This window comes from Heterodontus francisci, chromosome 31 (genome assembly GCF_036365525.1).
Source record: "Heterodontus francisci isolate sHetFra1 chromosome 31, sHetFra1.hap1, whole genome shotgun sequence".
NCBI lineage: Eukaryota > Metazoa > Chordata > Chondrichthyes > Heterodontiformes > Heterodontidae > Heterodontus > Heterodontus francisci.
The window spans coordinates 43,706,136-43,728,086 of NC_090401.1; the positions used below are offsets into that span (position 1 = coordinate 43,706,136).

At 42.9% G+C, this 21,951-nt stretch overlaps 1 protein-coding gene across 2 annotated transcripts in view; it reads left to right on the plus strand.

Annotated features, from left to right (window-relative positions):
• The first annotated feature begins 18,186 nt into the window (after positions 1 to 18,186).
• rps6ka1 (ribosomal protein S6 kinase a, polypeptide 1) overlaps positions 18,187 to 21,951 on the plus strand; it is a 229,046-nt gene continuing 225,281 nt past the window's right edge. For both annotated transcript variants that reach the window (XM_068011445.1, XM_068011446.1), the window contains exon 1: positions 18,187 to 18,465. In XM_068011445.1, coding sequence (XP_067867546.1) covers positions 18,403 to 18,465 — 63 coding nt within the window. In that variant the 5' untranslated portion in view covers positions 18,187 to 18,402. The remainder of the gene's footprint in view (positions 18,466 to 21,951) is intronic.

Sequence of the window (21,951 nt, forward strand, 5' to 3'; positions counted from 1 at the left end):
CCGGGTGCTCCGGTTTCCTCCCACAGCCAAAGACTTGCAGGTTGATAGGTAAATTGGCCATTGTAAATTGCCCCTAGTGTAGGTAGATGGTAAGAGAATTGAGGAAAGGTGGGGATGTGAGAGGGAAAATGGGATTAATGTAGGATTAGTATAAATGGGTGGTTGTTGGTCGGCACAGACTTGGTGGGCCAAAGGACCTGTTTCAATGCTGTATGACTCTAATATTTTTAGGATCTTTCAAAAATAGGTCAAAATCAGAGAATAAGAAATATGCCAAAAATTTGGCAGAAATCAAAGAAGAGTTATCTTGAAGAGTTGAAAAGATTTATTGGAAGGTATTGATATTCATTCTCTGTGTGGTGATGTGTAAATGGAGAAAGGATTCGGCTCGGGCTCCCTAACAGTTAATATCTAGGGCAAGAAGGAAAAATGCAAAGATCAAAGCAGAATTTGCAGTTCAAATCCAGATAAAATAAATGGGAAAACTTTTTATTGAGGATAATGGAATATCAAAAATAAACATAAAATGAAAACAAACAGCCACAGGGAAAAAAAAAATCAAAAAAATAGTTGAAAGAACAGAAGGTAAAAAGTGAAAACACAGAGCCTAAATATAAACAATGTATAAACACACAGACTACAGCACCAAACTACGGACACAAACAGCAGAGGCAGCAAAGTGAAATAAGTTAAAGAAAGAGGAAGATTCCTGAGCCACTTTATTTGTATGTTCCTTAACTGATACAGACTCAAGAGTCAACTTTAACACACTCAAAACTCATTCACTTGCACAGAGTTAAAATCGGGCCTTCAGTGTTTCCAGAGAGTTTGGCTGCCCAGCATAATTTCTTGACCTTGGCCAGGAGTCAGTCACTGATTTATAATCAAGTTTTGTGATGAGCATGTCTTTGTCAAATGATGGAGGTCTTTACCTTCTTTGTTTGCATCTTTTGAGCCACTGAATGGTGTTGTATGCAAGGCTTGGCCACTTCAATGCATCTAATAGCTTCAGCTGTGAGATGGCTATGTGGACCCCAGTTAAGTATATTAGTTTTCCTAACACAAACCATGAGTAATAGAAACAGTTAGATTTTCGTGCCAGCATGGAATTCCTCAGGATACTGAGAGTAACTGACTGCATGGAAGCTGAAACACAAGCTCCTTCCCAGAATCTGATCCTATCCTGCAACTGGAGAGTTATGTTCTATTACCACAACACCACACGTGTTTGGTCACTTTTTCAGGCTCCTGTCACAACATCCTCATTCTGTCCTGGTTGTTACTTTTTACATGCTTTGAAACAGAGGACAATGTTCAAGGCTGGGTTCTGGGAGAAAACTCCTGTCTTTGAGTTGATTGATATGTTCCAATATAATGAGGTAAGATGGTTCAACTAAAATGATTATTTTTTATTTTTGTAAAGGACGATAGTGGGCACAGACAGAAATCTTAACTGTTGACTCCACTACTTCAGGTGCAGAGTTCCTGAAAATGAAAACTATAGTGATTCAAGAGAATACTATAGAATGCACTTTTAGCATTCTTACACTGCAGTTTCATTATCTTGGTAGATCAGGAAGTGGGTTACAGGAGAACTTCTCAGAAATTATGCCAGTGTTTATGCATGTTGCTTCCTGCACAACATAGATATAGGGGAACCCTTTCTGATGAAGACTGGTGTACCTACTGTTACAACCAGGTGAAAAAGGTGTCTAGGGGTCTTTTACTGTCTTCACCTGGTCTTATTGTAACAGGATTTGATTTTTAAACACACTGTGTTTTGAGCTCTCCCTTGGTTTACCGGTGTCCAATTATAAGGCAAAGAAATAAGCACACCTGGTTTTCTTAAGTTTAAAGAAGAAAAGTGAAATTTATTAAACTTACTTAAACTCTAATTCGGTTAACGCCTATGGATTTACGATGCGCCCACGCTAGCATGCACACGCGATACACACATGAAAATTGGGACAGAAAAGAGCAAAGAAAAATAGAGAGGTCTGAGGCAGTCTCTGAAGGGGGTTTCTTTTACTGTTTCTGTGTTTCCAACCCGCTGTAGAGTCTTGGATTGTAGACAGCTCTTACTTTTCATTGGGGCCCAGTTTTCTTCACCTTATTCACCTAGCAGACATTTCTCTCTTTGAGTTCACATGTCTTCAATGGGTCTTCCCTTCCGTGAGAAAGAGATGGAAGCAGACAGGAGAGAGGTGTTCTCAGTCTAGGAGCAAACAGCTTTCTGAGTTTCTTTTTCTCAGCAAGTTCAAATTCAAAAAACACCAACAGTCCTGTGACTAAACTGGTCTGACCACTTCTTCTGTGTATTGGGGAAGCAAGGACCGGGTCCCTTGTTCCAACACTGTCTGCTAGCATGCAAATGTATTTCCAGTCAAGGGCTTGGCAATTCCTTGTGATAGGCCCTCTTTTCTTCCCAGCCACAATTTTAAGTTTTAATGTCCATGTGGCGAAATAATATGTACCTCAGTCTTGGCAGGTGTAGAAGTTTCACAACCAATCTACTACTTCTGACTACAAGAGAGAGTCAGGCTAAATATAAGAGGCATAGAGGACAAATGAAAAAGGAAATAAGATGGGAAAAGAGACAGTATAAGAATATATGAGCTGCTAACATAAAAGGAAATCCAAAGGTCTTCTATAAGCACATTAACGGTAGAAGGGTTGCCAGAGGAGTGGTGATGCAATTAGGAACCAAAATGCAGATGTATTAGTGGAAGCAGAAAGCATGACTTAGGTACAAAATTAGTACTTTGCATTGGTGCTTACCAAGAGGACTATGTCAAAGCTATGGCAAATGAGCAGGTTTCCGCGATAAAAGTTAAGACAAAAATAAAGAGGAAGTACTAGAAAGGCTGGCAGTAATTAAAGTAGATAAGTCACCTGGGTCCAGATGGGATGCATCCTAGGTTGCTGAAGGAAGTAAAGGTTGAAATTGCAGAGGTACTGGCCACAATCTTCTAATCTTCCTTACATATAGGGGTGGTGCCGAAGGACTGGAGGATTGCAAATGTTAAACCCTTGTTCAAAAAAAGACGAGAATGGATAAACCTGGCAGTTACAGGCCAGTCAGATTAGCTTTTAGGAACAATAATCCAGGAGAAAATTAATGGACACTTAAACAAGCATGGACCAATAAAGGAGAGCCAGCACAGATTTAAGGATAAATGGTGTTTGACTAACTTGATTGAGTTTTTTGATGAGGTAACAGAGAGGGTAGATGAGGGCAGTGTGGTCGATGTTACGGATATGGACTTTCAAAGGGCATTTGATAAAGTACCACATATTAGGCTTGTTAGCAAAATTGAAGCCTATGGGATAAAAGGGGCAGTAGCAGCATGGATACAAAATTGGTTAAGGGATAAAAACAGAACGTTATGGGGAGGTGTACAGCGGATGTCCCCAAGGTTCAGTACGAGAACCACTGCTGTTTTTCATATACATTAATGACTGGGACTTGGGGAACAGGGCAGAATTTCATAATTTGGAGATGACATGAAACTTGAAATGCAGTAAACACTGAGGAAGATAGCAATATATTTCAAGGGGACACAGACTGGTGGAATGGGTGGACACATGGTAAATGAAATAAAATGCAGAAAAATGTGAGGTGATACATGTTGGTAGGAAGCATGAGGAGAGACAATACATGCACAATGATACAATTTTAAAGGGAGTCCAAGGTGGCCTGAGGATGCTTCTGCCCAAATCTTTGAAGGCGGCAGGACAGGTTAACAAAATTTATGGGATCCTGGGCTTGAGATATAGAGGCATAAAGTACAATAGCAAGGAAGTTATGCTAAACCTAGTTATGCTAATTCGGCACCAGATCTGGTATTGTGTCTAATTATAGGCATCACACTTTAGGAAGAACAGGAAAGCTTTGGAGAGGGTACAGGAGAGATTTACTCAAATGGTTCCAGGGATGAAGGATTATAGTTAGGTGGATAGACTGGAGAAGCTGATATTGTTCTCGAAAGAGCAATGTAGGGCAAGAGGAGATTTGATAGAGATGTTGAAAATCAAGAAGGGTTCAGATAGAGTAAATAAAGAGAAACTGTTTCCAATAACAGGAGGTTTGATAACCAGAGAGCACAGATTTAAAGTAATGGGCAAAAGAACCAGAAGCAACATGAGGAATACCTTTTTTATGCAATGAGTAATTAGGATTTGGAGTGCACTGCCAGATAGGGTGGAGGCCTTCCAAAGGGAATTGGATAAATACTTGAAGGAGAAAAAAATTGCAGAGGTATGGGGTAAGAGTAAGGGAGTGGGACTAACTGGATTGCTCTCTGAAAGAGGCAACATAGACTCAATGAGGTGATTGGCCTCCTTCTGTGCTGTACCATTCTATGATTCTATAACTCTGACCTTGTTTAACATTGGAATGTACTTGATTGAGGGAACATTATTCTTAATTTGCATGATCTTACATTTCTTTCTGAGCACATATTTAGGAGATTAATTTTGTTTAAGGTAACTATGTTCTTGTTAAGTCCATTAATTGACAAATGCGACTAGGTGTGATGGCTAGAACACCAAGTGTTCAGTTGATAAATGAAAGCATTCTTCATCTATCAACTTCATGGCTATAGGTTCACAATGGGAAGAATCACTTGAATGAATTCCCTTGAAGAGTATTCTAATGCTATGTTGTTGCCAATGGGATCCTTGCTTCCTTCCTACACCATATAAACAGAACCTCCTCAGTTCTCTTCCCAGAGGAAACTATAACGAATCAAGGTGGCAATGTCAGAGTAATAGCTTGGAAGGGTAGAATTCAAACGAGACAGGATTCCTGCAAACGCTCTGTACTTTTTAATTGATTGAATGACAAACTCATAAGTTTTTATACAAAAAACATCCATTGACATGGAAATCATTATTTCGGCAGTTCAGCTGACTATTACACCTCTGTTAGTTCTCACATTGTGCTGGCATCTCAACATTGTCTGCCACCAACCAATGGCCACTTTTGTTATAAACGTCACTTACAAAATGCCAATCAAAATAATTACTGAATAAATTAGAATGAAAATGAGAACATTTTCACTACTGATGTGTTTTCATTAATAACTAAACACACATGCAGAAAGATGGATTGATCCTGGAATTCTTCACTTGCTTGCCTGCAGGGATCAAGGCCAATTGATCTTCTTTTGAAGTGTTATTCACTTTTATCAAGAACCTAAATAAACCAGCAAGTGCTTACAATGCTATGGACTGCATATCAATCAGAAGGAGTAAGCTTGATGGGTGGAATTCCATCCTTTCCTATGTTCTTAAATTATTCCTCAAATTTAACTAAAGCTCGCTGGATTTCCTCAGAATTCTCTGCATACCACTACTCATCTCAACATTCTCTAATTCAGAAAAGGACACAAGATTTGGGTGGTGGGAATTTTGTTGTGAAGGATGCTTTCTTTCAGGTGTCATGCAGGTCCCCATCTGCCAAGAATGAGGCATATTAATTATGTCATACGAACATTGATTTTAAACTTGCTGGGAAGAAGAGAAAGCCTGTTACAAGGGCTGCCAGACACTTAGCTGAAAAACATTCGCATGCAAACAGACAGTGCTTGTGGAGACAAAAGGATCATTCCCTGACACATTCAACCCACAATGTATTTTGATTACCAGACATTGAAGGTGTAAGAAAGAGCATTAGAGACTGCTGAGGTGATACAATCCACAAAAGCCAGAACTGGTTAAACAGCTGGTCACATGACTAACTGACTGGTCCAGGGTTTTTTGAACTAGCCACAAAGTTTTTGAACTCAGAAAAAAACTGTTTGCTCCTGGAGTGAGAAGGTCTCTCCTGTCTGCTCTCATCTCTTTCTCACAAGCCTCTGGACCCACTGAGGACTCATGAACTTCAAGAGAAAAGTCTCTTACATCGAACAAGGTTTAAGAAGAATATTGGGCCCCAACGAAAAGCAAAATCTACCTACGATCAAGGACTTTACAGCGACTCGAAGAACAGTAATCAAAACCATCTTCAGATACTGCCTCAAACTTTTCCACTTTATTTCTTCTGCTCTTTTCTGTCTCTATCTGCATGTGTGTATTGTGTACGCATGCTAGCGGGGCGCGTCGCGTATCCATAGGCACTAACCGAATTAGAGTTTAAGTTTAATGAAGTTCAACCTTTTTTCTTTAAACCTAAGAAAACCTGTCTGGCTAGTTTCTTTGCCTTATAATTGGAAATCAATGAACAAGGATTCACCAAAGGGGTGCTAAAAACATGGTGTGTTTAAAATTAAACCCTGTTACGGTAAGACCAGGTGAAAACTGAGAAGGAACCCTAGACCCCTTCCTCACCTGGTTCTAACAAAGGGGCCAATGAAATCCTAGAAAGTATGTAATCTTACTTCTTTATTCTTGCAGCATTCACTGTACACTCAGAATTCAGACTCAGAAATATACAACGGAAAACAATGGCTTGGACAATAGTTAACACTAATCGTTAAAATTGGGCTTATCATCAGAATGAATTTACAAGCAATAATGTTTGGTTAAGGCTTGAGGTATGTGACAAAAGCTAATACTGCAGTTGATGATCAGAGAAACCTTTTAATTAAATTAAGCAAACAAAGAGCCATTGCTTTAGATAATGGCTTATTATGAAATGAGATTAGAGTAGATAGCTCCAGTTGAACAGCTAGTATGGCAGAAGCACAACGGGCTAAATAGCCTCCTCCTTTACTGTAACTCCTATGATTTGAAGGTTTTCTGTGTTGGTGGTAATGGGATACAACATAAAAGCAAAATACTGCGGATGCTGGAAATCTGAAACAGAAACAAGAAATGCTGGAATCACTCAGCAGGTCTGGCAGCATCTGTGGAAAGAGAAGCAGAGTTAACGTTTCGGGTCAGTTAACTTGAAACGTTAACTCTGCTTCTCTTTCCACAGATGCTGCCAGACCTGATGGGATACAACATGTTCAACTGTTTGCAAACTCTTGCTTTGAAACAAAGGACTCTAAAGTACATATCCCAAAAGAAATTCATCTACAGCAACAAACTGCACTTATATGGCACCTTTAACGTAACAAAATATCACAAAGTGCATCATGAGCCAAAAGTAACTGAATATGAAACAATAACGGAAGAAGGGTTTAGACATGGTGATTGAAACATAATCAAAGCGGTGGGTTTGAGGAGGTTTTTAGAGGAGAGAAGAGAGACAGTATAGGGTTCAGGGGGAGTGTTCAGAGTGTGGGATGGAGAGATCCTGTCTTATGACTGGAGCTATCTACTCTAATCTCATTTCATAATAAGCCATTATCTAAAGCAATGGCTCTTTGTTTGCTTAATTTAATTAAAAGGTTTCTCTGATCATCAACTGCAGTATTAGCTTTTGTCACATACTTCAAGCCTTAACCAAACATTATGCAATCTATCTATGCAATGACATACGAACATATGAACTAGCAGCAGGAGTAGGCTATTTGGCCCCTCAAGTCTGCTCCGCCATTCGATAAGATCATGGCTGATCTGTTTGTGGACACAACTCCACTTTCCTGCCTACCCCCGATAAAACTCTCTTCTTTGAATACATGTAATAGAATCTACATTTCAGTTCAAAAGTATTTGGGGCAGGGAAGAAAGACTGAACAGTGATTTCCTGAGAAAGATGAAACTTAGAGACTATTTTGGGAAGAATTTCAAGCTATTTTAGATATGGTTGGTTGACTTGAACCTGAAACCAAAGCTATGATCATTACAGTTTTCAAAAGCAGATAGTGAATATCATATATATGGATTCAAAGGAAGGGCATAGAGAGGAGCAGCATAAGTGTTCAGGAATTATCATGAGCACAAGAGAAAGTTTATTTTGAATAAAACACCAATCTCTGAGCTATATTCTGGTCATAGAGACAATTGAGATTAAAAAAAAACTTATTTTAAGAGAATTTGTACAATGTTAATTCATCAGTTTCAGCTAGATCTACTAGGCTGTGGAATGATATGCATGATAATATCCCCAACTTAACCAAAGGCTAGATAAAAATTAAACCTGGAAAAGAAAATTTTATAATTATTATAATATAATATATATTAATTATTATATTAAACAAAAGACCTGAGGTATAGATTATTGTCCATTTTAAGCATTTTTGTCCTGTTAGTTTGAACAGGACAGACATTAACTGGCATCTATCTGGCAATGTGGAAAATTGCCCAGGTATGTCCTATACACAAAAAGCAGGACATGTCCAACCCGGCCAATGACCGCCCATCAGTCTACTCTCAATCATCAGTAAAGTGATGGAAGGTGTCATCAACAGTGCCACCAAGTGGCACTTGCTAAGCAATAACCTGCTTAGTGACGCTCAGTTTGGGTTCCAGTTTGACCTCACTACAGCCTTGGTTCAAGCATGGACAAAAGAGCTGAACTCAAGAGGTGAGGTGAGAGTGACTGCCTTTGACATCAAGGCAGCATTTGACCGAGTATGACATCAAGGAGCCCTAGCAAAACTGAAGTCAATGGGAATCAGGGAGAAAACTCTTCGCTGGTTGGAGTCATATCAAGCGCAAAGGAAGATGGTTGTGGTTGTTGAAGGTCAATCATCTGAGCTCCAGGACATCACTGCAGGAGTTCCTCAGGGTAGTGTCCTAGGCCCAACCATCTTTAGCTGCTTCATCAATCAATGACCTTCCTTAATCATAAGGTCAGAAATGGGAAGTTCGCTGCTGACTGCGCAATGTTTAGCATGACTCCTCAGGTACTGAAGCAGTCTGTGCAGAAATGCATGCAGCAAGACTTGGACAATATCCAGGCTTGGGCTGACAAGTAGCAAGTAACATTTGCATCACACAAGTGCCAGGCAATGACCATCTCCAACAAAAGAGAATCTAACCATCTCCCCTTGACATTCAATGGCATTACTATCGCTGAATCCCCCATTATCAACATCCTAGGGGGTACCATTGACCAGAAACTGAACTGGAGTAGCCATATAAATACTGTGGCTACAAGAGCAGGTCAGAGGTGAGGAATCCTGCGACGTGCAACTTACGTCTTGAGTCCCCAAAGCCTGTCCACCATCTACAAGGCACAAGTCAGGAGTGTGATGGAATACTCTCCACTTGCCTGAATGGGTGCAGCTCCAAAAACACTCAAGAAGCTCGACACCATCCAGTACAAAGCAGCCCACTTAATTGGCACCCCATCCACACACATTCACTCCCTCCACCACCGATGCACAGTGGCAGCAGTGTGTGCCATCTACAAGATTCACTGCAGCAACACACCCAGGCTCCTTAGACAGCACCTTCCAAAACCGTAGCCTCTACCAACTAGAAGGACAAGGGAAATGGATGCATGGGAAACCACCACCTGCAAGTTCCCCTCCAAGTCACACACCATCCTGACTTGGAACTATATCGCCGTTCCTTCACTGTCACTGGGTCAAAATCCTGGAACTCCCTTCCCAACAGCACTGTGGGTGTACCTACCTCACATGGACTGCAGCAGTTCAAGAAGGCAGCTCATCACCACCTTCTCAAGGGCAATTAGGGATGGGCAATAAATGCTGGCCGAGCCAGCGACGCCCACATCCCATGAATGAATAAAATAAACTCACTGAGCATAAATCAGCTGTACATCAGAAACACATGTTGCACCAACAAGGGTATGTTGAACTCAGAGTTATATGGAAAGTTTACACATTGGATTAATCTTCTACACATAGAACAAGGAATAAAAGGCTGCCACTGTTACACAGACAAGCTGGTTTGTGGAAAAGTGGGTGGTTCTCTGGGATTTCATATCTGGAAGTAGGGTTCCAATTTTCTTTTTCTTTTGGGCCTCCTTATCTCGAGAGACAATGGATAAGCGCCTGGAGGTGGTCAGTGGTTTGTGAAGCAGCGCCTGGAGTGGCTATAAAGGCCAATTCTGGAGTGACAGGCTCTTCCACAGGTGCTGCAGAGAAATTTGTTTGTTGGGGCACAGTTGGCTCTCCCCTTGCGCCTCTGTCTTTTTTCCTGCCAACTACTAAGTCTCTTCGACTCGCCACAATTTAGCCCTGTCTTTATGGCTGCCCGCCAGCTCTGGCGAATGCTGGCAACTGACTCCCACGACTTGTGATCAATGTCACACGATTTCATGTCGCGTTTGCAGACGTCTTTATAACGGAGACATGGACGGCCGGTGGGTCTGATACCAGTGGCGAGCTCGCTGTACAATGTGTCTTTGGGGATCCTGCCATCTTCCATGCGGCTCACATGGCCAAGCCATCTCAAGCGCCGCTGACTCAGTAGTGTGTATAAGCTGGGGGTGTTGGCCGCTTCAAGGACTTCTGTGTTGGAGATATAGTCCTGCCACCTGATGCCAAGTATTCTCCGAAGGCAGCGAAGATGGAATGAATTGAGACGTCGCTCTTGGCTGGCATACGTTGTCCAGGCCTCGCTGCCGTAGAGCAAGGTACTGAGGACACAGGCCTGATACACTCGGACTTTTGTGTTCCGTGTCAGTGCGCCATTTTCCCACACTCTCTTGGCCAGTCTGGACATAGCAGTGGAAGCCTTACCCATGCGCTTGTTGATTTCTGCATCTAGAGACAGGTTACTGGTGATAGTTGAGCCTAGGTAGGTGAACTCTTGAACCACTTCCAGAGCGTGGTCGCCAATATTGATGGATGGAGCATTTCTGACATCCTGCCCCATGATGTTCGTTTTCTTGAGGCTGATGGTTAGGCCAAATTCATTGCAGGCAGACGCAAACCTGTCGATGAGACTCTGCAGGCATTCTTCAGTGTGAGATGTTAAAGCAGCATCGTCAGCAAAGAGGAGTTCTCTGATGAGGACTTTCCGTACTTTGGACTTCGCTCTTAGACGGGCAAGGTTGAACAACCTGCCCCCTGATCTTGTGTGGAGGAAAATTCCTTCTTCAGAGGATTTGAACGCATGTGAAAGCAGCAGGGAGAAGAAAATCCCAAAAAGTGTGGGTGCGAGAACACAGCCCTGTTTCACACCACTCAGGATAGGAAAGGGCTCTGATGAGGAGCCACCATGTTGAATTGTGCCTTTCATATTGTCATGGAATGAGGTGATGATACTTAGTAGCTTTGGTGGACATCCGATCTTTTCTAGTAGTCTGAAGAGACCACGTCTGCTGACGAGGTCAAAGGCTTTGGTGAGATCAATGAAAGCAATGTAGAGGGGCATCTGTTGTTCACGGCATTTCTCCTGTATCTGACGAAGGGAGAACAGCATGTCAATAGTCGATCTCTCTGCACGAAAGCCACACTGTGCCTCAGGGTAGACGCGCTCGGCCAGCTTCTGGAGCCTGTTCAGAGCGACTCGAGCAAAGACTTTCCCCACTATGCTGAGCAGGGAGATTCCACGGTAGTTGTTGCAGTCACCGCGGTCACCTTTGTTTTTATAGAGGGTGATGATGTTGGCATCGCGCATGTCCTGGGGTACTGCTCCCTCGTCCCAGCACAGGCATAGCAGTTCATGTAGTGCTGAGAGTATAGCAGGCTTGGCACTCTTGATTATTTCAGGGGTAATGCTGTCCTTCCCAGGGGCTTTTCCGCTGGCTAGGGAATCAATGGCATCACTGAGTTCCGATTTGGTTGGCTGTATGTCCAGCTCATCCATGACTGGTAGAGGCTGGGCTGCATTGAGGGCAGTCTCAGTGACAGCATTCTCCCTGGAGTACAGTTCTAGGTAGTGCTCAACCCAGCGGTCCATCTGTTTGCGTTGGTCAGTGATTATGTCCCCCGATTTAGATTTGAGGGGGGCGATCTTCTTGATGGTTGGCCCAAGAGCTCTCTTCATGCCATCATACATTCCTCTGATGTTTCCGGTGTCTGAGGCCAGCTGAATATGACTGCATAGGTGTTGCCAGTAGTCGTTTGCGCAACGCCTAGCTGTTCTTTGTGCAGTACTTCTGGCTGCTTTAAGTGCTGCGGATGTTAAATCGCTGGGGGCTTTCTTGTAGTTCAAAAGTGCAATGCGCTTAGCGGCTATGACAGGTTCCAGCTCTTCATTATGAGATTGAAACCAGTCTGCATTTCTCTTCGCACTTTTGCCGTAGGTGGTCAAAGCTGACTCATAGATGGCGTCTCTGATGTGGGCCCACTTGGTCTCAGCATCCCCTGTGGGAGTGTTTTGAAGGGCTGTTACAAGTGAATTTAGAAATTTTTGTAACAGCTGTGGGTGAGAAATTCTGCTCGTGTTGATGCGCGGGTGGCCCTTCTGCTTGGAATGATGCAACTTCTTTGGTCTGAGTCTAACCTTGCTGCACACCAGGGAGTGGTCGGTGTCGCAGTCCGCACTGTGGAAGCTGCGTGTGATTTGAACACTGTTTAAGGCGGCTCGCCTTGTGACAATGAGGTCTAGCTGGTGCCAACGACGTGATCTTGGGTGCCTCCATGAAACCTGGTGACAGGGTTTAGTGTGAAAGAACGAGTTGGTGATGCAGAGGTTATGATAGGTACACAACTCAAGCAGTCTCTGCCCGTTCTCATTCATCCTTCCAACGCCATAGCGCCCAAGGCAGGAGGGCCATGAGTCATGGTCGGCCCCAACCCTGGCATTAAAGTCCCCCAGCAGGAATAGGTGTTCGGTGTTGGGGATGCTGCTAATGATGTTATGGAGTTGTTCATAGAACTGGTCTTTAGCTTCAGGTGCGGAGCAGAGTGTTGGAGCATAGATGCAACATAGAAGTAGGGTTCCAATTGTAACCATATGAATGGCTCCTAGGTTTGTTGGCTGTAAGGGTCTTATGCTATTGAGGTTGGTTAGTCTCAACTCAGATCCAAGTAGGCATAGGCATATTGTACAAAACTGCCCTTAATTTGGCACTAATTGGTAATTTCACTCAGACAAACCAAAGGATGGTTTGTGTGCTAAATGGCAACAAATATTGTAATGGGACTGTAGAGGGTTGGGACAGACCAAAAATGAGTTTTACACTGCATTTAAATGTGCTACATCTGCCCTGGAGTGCTTGATCATGACATTGTGCTTGAAATTAAAAATTCCCCAGCATTGACATCACTTGCCTTGACATACACAAAGAATTAAGAAAAAAGTTATTTTTCACAAGCTGACTTTCCTATGATCCGAAACCCGTACCCATCTACAGTACTTTCTATATTGGAGAAGGAATACCCAGGATTAACCCTTTTGTTGTGAGTGATTTCATAGGATCCTGCACATTTTGTGAGAGGTAGTAAATACCACACCATCAGACCATTCCATTCAAGTGAACACTAACAGATTGATTTAAAGTTGAATATACTGAAACAATGAGGCACAGCAACATAAGATAAGTTACTTAAATAATATAGGCTTCCTCTGCTATGTCCAGACTGGCCAAGAGAGTGTGGGAAAATGGCACACTGACACAGAACACAAAAGTCCAATTGTATCAAGCCCGTGTCCTCAGTGCCTTGCTCTACGGCAGCGAGGTCTGGACAACGTACGTCAGCCAAGAGCGACGTCTCAATTCATTCCATCTTTGCTGCCTCCGGAAAATCCTTGGCATCAGGTGGCAGGGCCGTATCTCCAACACAGAAGTTCTCGAGGCGGCCAACATCCCCAGCATATACACCCTACTAAGCCAGTGGCGCCTGAGATGGCTTGGCCATGTGAGTCGCATGGAAGGTGGCAGGATCCCCAAGGACACATTGTACAGCGAGCTCGTCACTGGTACCAGACCCACCGGCCGTCCATGGCTCCGATTTAAAGACGTCTGCAAACGCGACATGAAGTCCTGTGACATTGATCACAAGTCATGGGAGTCAGTTACCAGCGATTGCCAGAACTGGCGGGCAATCATAAAGGCGGGGCTAAAGTGTGGCGAGTCGAAGAGACTTAGCAGTTGGCAGGAAAAAAGACAGAAGCGCAAGGAGAGAGCCAACTGTGTAACAGCCCTGACAACCAATTTTATCTGCAGCACCTGTGGAAGAGTCTGTCACTCTAGAATTGGCCTTTATAGCCACTCCAGGCGCTGCTGTACAAACCACTGACCACCTCCAGGCGCTTACCCATTGTCTCTCGAGACAAGGAGGCCAAAGATAAGATAACACATTTCTGATTGTTTTGAAATGGATCTACCTAATGAGTAGCTGATGGAACATCATGAGTTACTCTTAAACTATAGGGACAGTGCAAAGCAGGAAACTGGGCGTCACAGGTGGTTCGTCAGGTACTAGTTATCTTTGTTTGATGTTAAAACAGATCCAAATGATGATCACACTTTCCTCTTAATGGTACTCTAATTAATTTTCAGTTTGAGTGTGGGTGGAAAACTAGTGGGAACTGATCGGTTAGAGTGTATGATGGCCGGGGTGTATAACAGGCAGCTCATCCGCAACTGACAATTTTCTGTGCACAAAGTGAAAATGACCCCCTCTGTTTATTTTTGACATGCTAGTAACTGAAACTCCAACTCCTTCTGATTGATATAATCTGGTCCCCTGGGAGGATATGGCCTCATCTGGTGATGCCTTTCTTATGCCAGACTCTGTATCCATCTGAGGGGAGTCCTTCTGGGAGTTCATTATTGTGTCAGAATGGGGAAAGGGCAGCCAGACCCAATGGCAATTAGGGTTGTTGGCTCTTTGTTGGGTTCTTTATTGTGAGCAACTGAAATTGAAATGACCAGTCATGATCTAATTGAATGGCAGTTGAATGCCCTACTCCTGTTTCCACTTTCAGAGGTTGTTTGATTGGGTTACTGCAGGGGGATTTGGGGAAGCAGTGCTGGTTTCCTAGAGAAGGTTTCTAGGGACCAGGCCACATTCATTTGGGTTTGGCTTGCCCAGTACCTGGCAAATGTGCTGAAAGCAGGTGGAGGCCAAAGTTGGAGCCCAGGGTATTCCAGAGGTAATGTTGTGGGGCCATAACAATCAGTCATTGCTGGAGATGCTCTGAGTACAATCACAGAGGTAAGAGGCGAACCAAGGAAGAGTAGTAACAAGTCAAGCATAAGGAAAGTATTTTGCGCTTATTGAGGTAAAGGACGTGATGGGGAATGGAACAATGTCCAAAAATGTCAAAGACGTTTCCCATTTTCTCTCATTGTCACAGATAGCAGGTTGTCCGGGTAATTAGGGAAAGAGGGAGGGGAGTAAGAATGAACTTGGAATAGAGATATTTCCACCTGCAGAAAAATGTAGTGATTTTAATTACAACAAAAAAAGAGATTTATGGATTACCCAAATGTTATCTCATGATTACTGCACATGTGACTGGCTGATAGAATTGCAATGGATACTGAGTAAGTGCAGACAACAAGTAGTAAACGAATAAAATTAGATAAAGACAGCGATTGTTGCATTTCCACCTCTATCACTCCAGACAATTATTTACAAGTTTTTTCAGATTAGTCTGAAACCTGTAACTCATACCCTGATATAGTAAATAGATTGGTTAAAAAACGGCAATCTCTTGAAAGCTGCTAATAATTCTTCAGTAATCTGCAAAACTGTTAACAAGGGTTTTAACATATCTTTGCTCATAATCCCTGGGCTGCTATTTAATACAGTATACACATATATCAAAACCAATTTATTTTTTTTATTCGTTTATGGGATGTGGGCATCGCTGGCCAGGCCAGCATTTATTGCCCATCCCTAATTGCCCTTGAGAAGGCAGTGAGCTGCCTTCTTGAACCGCTGCAGTCCACATGGGGTAGGTACACCCACAGTGCTAGCGGTTAGATACAACTGAGTGGCTTGCTAGGCCATTTCAGAGGGCATGTAAGAGTCAACCACATTGCTGTGGATCTGGAGTCACATGTTGGCCAGACCAGGTAAGGACAGCAGATTTCCTTCCCTAAAGGACATTAGTGAATCAGATGGGTTTTTACAACAATTGACAACGGTTTCATGGCCATCATTAGACTAGCTTTTTAATTCCAGATTTGTTAATTGAATTCAAATTCCACCTTCTGCTGTGGTGGGATTTGAACCCATGTCCCCAGAGCAATACCCTGGGTCTCTGGGTTACTAGTCCAGTGACAATACCATAACGCCACCGCCTCCCCTTAAATGCTTCATATCAGCTGTGTATGCCAAGACATGTATAAATAAATAAATCCTTTTCTTTACATTAGGCATGAGCCAGAGGACGTTGAACACAGTTTCTTCATGGCTGTTTGTTCAGCATTATTTCTTTTTCGTTTCAATGTTGAAACCTCACTGTTTACTGTAACCTTTGAGGGACATAGTAAGGTAGTAAGTCTCAAGGATCGTAGCAGAATTGAACAATAAAAAATCCTCTTCCTGGTCAGCAGTCTGAAGTAGGCAGACCAATGTACATTCGGATCATCCAGGCTCAAACTGTAATCTATCCTGTTCAAATGTTCTGCACCCAGTTACAATAAGAAAATGATGCAATGACTTTTGATGCAGTTTTTTTCCTTACAAATATCACTATCCTATCCATCATTTAATTCTGGCAAATTATTACATTAATGCTAACAAAAATACAAAATATTTTGACTGGATTGTTTTCACAATTCCTTTGCATTAGACATAATGATAGCCATTATAAATAAATAACATGCAATTTGATGAATGCCTGTCCCACTTGATCAGTATATGGCCATTACACAGAGACTATTGAAGGCTCCATACAGCTCCCAAAGACAAGTGGCATCAACAAGACTGTTTAATCTATATTTTTGAACATTACTGAGTGAGTAATGCTCACAGAGAATAGGTAAATTGAATAGTACAGGAAAAGCATGAGCTTAATTGTTACACTTCTGATGGCTTTTTGTGTTTACTGAGGCCGGGGATATGCTGGAGAATGGAACAAATGTGCAAGGAGAGGGGGGAGTAAAACAGGGTAAATGAACAGAACTTGAAATTAATAGACGAGTTTATATAATCAGAACTGTTTCAAGCTCTGTTTGGCTTGACTCCCAGTGGAATGGATTCGTGTTTATATTGCAGACTGGGTTCCGCAGCACCAGTGGCAACACAAGAACAACTGTGAGGCAGCTGTTCAAAGGTCTCAATTGCTGGGGAACATCTGTTCAATGTGAAAACTGCATTCCTTGTCTGAATGGGTGGAGTGACAACCCCAAGAACCAGAAAAAATGAGCAGCCAGCAAAACCTAGGATAGTCCACCCCACAAGCTGCGACTTGTATATTGCTGGAGCAGCTGTACTTCCTATGGTGGAGCGAGGAAATTGCCTCTGTCAATTCAATTAGTGGTGAAGTTAGCAAATCCATCAGTTGGAGTGCTGTAAGGTAAATGCAGCATCAGACTGCAGTGGCACCAGTCACAGCGCACGTCAAATTTTCTGATAGGTGCACTGCAGGTTCTTTCCCACCAGAATGTCAGTAAAATATGATGTCAAAACAATAAGTGTGTACATTTTTTGTTCTATATTGAAAAGCATCAGCAGTACCAATTATAGATTGTGTTTTTCCAAACTTGAGTGGAGAGAGAGCATTTTGAATTGTGCATAGCCTGAAGTGCTGGTGGTTACACAGCTGTCCCAGGTATTGGCCAGTGGTGGGAGAAATTTGACTTCACAAATTAAAGTATAACCCAACAAAACCATTTACTGTCAGCTGAGCCACTCACTCTGAAAGAGTTCAGTTAAATAGAGAGACTGGAGAAGCTGGAATTGTTCTCTAGCAGAGAAGGGAAACCAAATAGAGGCATTCAATATCATGAAGTGTTTTGGTAGAGCACGCATGTTGAAATTATTTCCTCAGGCAAGTAGGTCAACAACCAGAGGTTATAGATTTAAAATAATTGGCAAAAGAACCAGAGGAGAAATTTCTTCACATTGAGGGTCAAGACCTGAAACACACAACCTGGAAGGGTGCCAGAAGCAGATCCCACAGCAACTTTTAAAAGGCAACTGGACATGTACTTGAAAAGGACTAATTTGCTGGGCTATGGGGAAAGAGCAAGGGAGTGGGACTAACTGCATTTTTCTTTCAAACAACCGGCATAGATATGACGGGCCGAATTGCCTCCTTCTATGCCATAACATTTAATAATTCCAAATCTATGAGCAGCGCCTGGGAGTCGGAATCATCCCAGTGAAGCACACATTACCTGCCTGCATTCCCTCATTAACAGCACCTCCACCTTTTCCCGCCGAGCTATGGCGACACGTACGTACGTCGACCGGCGCGATGACGGAGGCGGCGCGTAGGGGGTGGTGATTGGCAGGCACGCTGCAGCTCGAGCTGAGCCATTGCCAACGATCGGAGCTCGTGCACAGGGAAGGGTAGGGAGAAGGAGGGAGAGCGCGAACGGGATAAACTGATCAGGAGCCGGCACCAGGAGCGGACACTTCCCACCTACCTACTCCGGGACAGAGCCGGCGATAGCGGGCAACTCTCCGGGAACACTCACCCTGCCAAGGATTCGCATTTTGTCCCGTTCCCTCATCCAGTCGCAGGATGCCGCTGGCACAGTTAGCCGGTCCTTGGCCCAAAGTGGACCTGGTTCACCTGGAGACCGAGGTAAATATTTGCAGCAGGGAATAAACGAAAAAACAATGATCACTAATAGGGGGACGATAAACTCTTAAACCAGCGCCTGAGGGTCGGGATGAAGTGAGATGACTGGGGGTTTGGGGTCACCTGAGAAGCTCCAGTGTGAATGTTCTCTGTTGGGGCGAATTCCTCTGAAGTTGAAGCATCTAAACTGGGCTTCTCTGGTATCTCACACTTTGCAACGGGGGATTTACTGGAATCACAGTAAAATAAAACAAAATTACTCCATGGGGCGTAGTTGAAATTAATTGAAACAGCATATGCAAAGATCGAGTCCGCACAATAGCAATTCAGTTAACCGTAGGCATTGAAAAAGCTAGTTATGTTGCCACACCGTGGTTATAATTATGACTATTAAAAAAAAAACTGGAGGATCGTACGCTTGGCAATTGCATGTTTTGTGTCACCGATTCATCTTTGTTGTGTAATTTTGTGTGATGTCTGCCCTCCCACTTTGGATTTTGCTCATTTCAATAATGTTGGGAATTGTTGAGTTTTACAGGAAAAAAGCCTTTTTTTTACATCTTTAAAGGGACACCATCTTTATGAAAATTTTGTTTGGCAAACGTGTTTTATTTGGCGAATACAGTGACATGGATTATGCCACATATTGCAACACTAGCTTTTGATAAAAATGACACACGAAAGGAAGCCTATGGCTCTTATGACATTATAAACACTTTATTGAATACATTTATGAGCTTGCACCCCACAGCTATCAGAGGGATTCTTCTCCCATGACCTTCCCTTTCCAACCAAAATAATAACAATTTGCCAAACATTTCACGGGGACAGGAGCCCCTCTAATGCAGAATGAAAACCTGAGAGATTGGAAGAATGATGAAGAAATGTGTGAGTGTACGTGCAGTGGGCAGGAGAGAGAGGGAGTGCATCTAGAGAAGAACTGTTAAATAATGCACTGGAACAATTTTATTGCACCTTTCTGGAGATGAGCAGCAGAGCTTAGAAAATGAACAGCTGGATGTTGAAATAAAGTAGAAAGAAAAATACTGAAACTGAGCCAACATTTCCTGGGGGAGGAAATCTGATCTGGGGCAGTATTACTGTAAACCATGGATAAACCATTACAGTTCACTTATAAATCAGAATCTGACTGTAGTAAAAATGTGTTTTATGGCTGTTACTTCATTAACATTTTATAAAAATTTATCAAGTATTCAAACTGACAGCAAAATAGTTGAGCATATTGCATATTGACTTAAACAGCATACTGCAGAAATATAATTCTTCAAAACGAGTGGATCCTTTTAGAATGGTTTAACGTGGGAGGTGGGGTGGGGAGATGGTCATCTGCAATCACAGTTGGGGCAATTCCTTTAATGAGTAGAATTTTTTAAGGAGGAGTTCTGTCGTAGTGGTCCATTGATGTCAGGACCCTGCAGTGCTGGATGAGCTCTTGCTGCAGGAGTGTTAACCATCCAGTCGAAATGTTCTGATATTAAATTGAGATGGCATAACTCCAAGACAAAGTGCAACGTGGCAAATCTGTAACTCTCCTCAAAAACCAACCCTTGAACTCACTGTCCTTGCAAACTACCACCCTATCTTCAAACCCTCTTTTCTTTCCAAAGTCATTGAACGTGTTGTCAGCTCCCAAATCTGTGCCCGTCTTTCCCGGATCTCCCTCCAGTGAGGCTTCCGCCTCTGCCATAATATCAAAACTGCCCTTATCAAAGTCACCAGTGACATCTTGTGTAACTTGACAAAGATAAACTATCCTTTGTCTTTCTCCAATTTGTCTGCAACCTTTGACATGGTTGACCATATCATCGTATAACACCTCTACACTGTTGGCCAGCTGGGTGGGACTGTAATCGCCTGGTTCTGTTCTTAGTTAGTTAATCATAGCCAGAGCGTCACTTGCAATGGCTTCTCTTTCTGCTCCTGCACAGTTACCTTTGGTGTCCTCCAAGGAACTATCCTTGGCTCCCTCCTATTTCTCATCTACATACTACCCCTCAGCAACATCATCCGAAAACATAACGTTGTTTTCACATGTACGCTGATGACACCCAGCTCTACCTCACCACCACCTCAATAAAGTATTAGACTGCTTGCCTGGATTCCAGAAATTTCCTCCAATTAAACATTGGGAAGACCGAAGCCATTGTCTTCAGTCCTTACTACAAACTCTGTTTCCCTACCTATCTGTTCCGTCCCTGTCCCTGGTAAATGTCTGAGGTTGCACGGGACTGCACAACTTTGATGTCATATTTGACCCCAAGATCAGCTTCCAACCACAGATCCGTGCTATCACTAAGACTGCTTATTTCTACCGATGTAACATTGCCCAATTCCTCCCCTGCCTTAGCTCAGCTGCTGCTGAAACCCTCATCCATGCCTTTGTTACCTCTGGACTAGACTATTCCCACACACTCCTGGCTGGCCTCCCACATTCTACCCTCCATGAAGTTGAGTTCATCTAAAACTCTGCCCCTGTCCTTAATCATGCCAACTCCTGTTCACCTTTCACCATTGTGCTCGCTGACCTACACTGGCTCCCACTAGTTAAGCCTTGATTTTAAAATTCTCATCCTTGTTTTCAAATCCCGCCATGACCTTTCCCCTCCTTATTTCTATAATCTCCTTCAGCCCAACAACCCTCCGATATCTGCGCTGTAATTCTGGCCTCTTGAGCATCCCTGATTTTAATTGCTCCACCATTAGTGGCCGTGCCTTCAGCTGTCAAGGCTCGAAGCTCTGGAATTCCCTTCCTAAACCTTTCTGCCTATCTAACGCTCTTTCCTCCTTTAAGACACTCTTTAAACCTACCTCCTTGACCAAGCTTTTGATCATCTTCCCTAATATTGCCTTATGTGGCTTGGTGTCAAATTTTGCTTTACAATTCTCCTGTGAAGTACCTTGGGACATATTGTGTTAAAGGCACTATATAAATACAAGTTGTTGTCCTTGCTATGTTGATAATTTAAAAGAAAAATACCAGCTACTTGGCATTGCATTCTTAAGTGGCTGACATTTTCTGGTATGAGAAAAGTGACAATCTGTGTCATCGAAGGTCTCTGAAGCTGGTAATGTCAGCTGATTGCCTTGGATCTGATGTTCTTACCTGACGTAAAAACTTTCGCAAGGGCCTGTAGGAAGGATATTAAATGTTAGATAACTCCGGGTAAGTAACAGCCCAATTCTTTTTCACTAGCCACAATGTTACATTTAAAGACTACAGAGACCAGAAGCTACCAGAGTAAACAGAGTCTTCTAATATATTCTAAACTAATTATCTACAATGTATTTTTTAAGTATTCTGGGGAAAGCCTGCATGAGAAGCTTCCTGTGTGTAAACAGTGGAGTGAACACATTATGGAATTGGCAGTGTTGCATTCTTGCTGTCGCTGATATGTTGTAAGTATGCCCCTTTTTGATCAGATGAACTATTGTTATTTGGAGGTCTTGCAGTGCCCTGGGGAATATAAC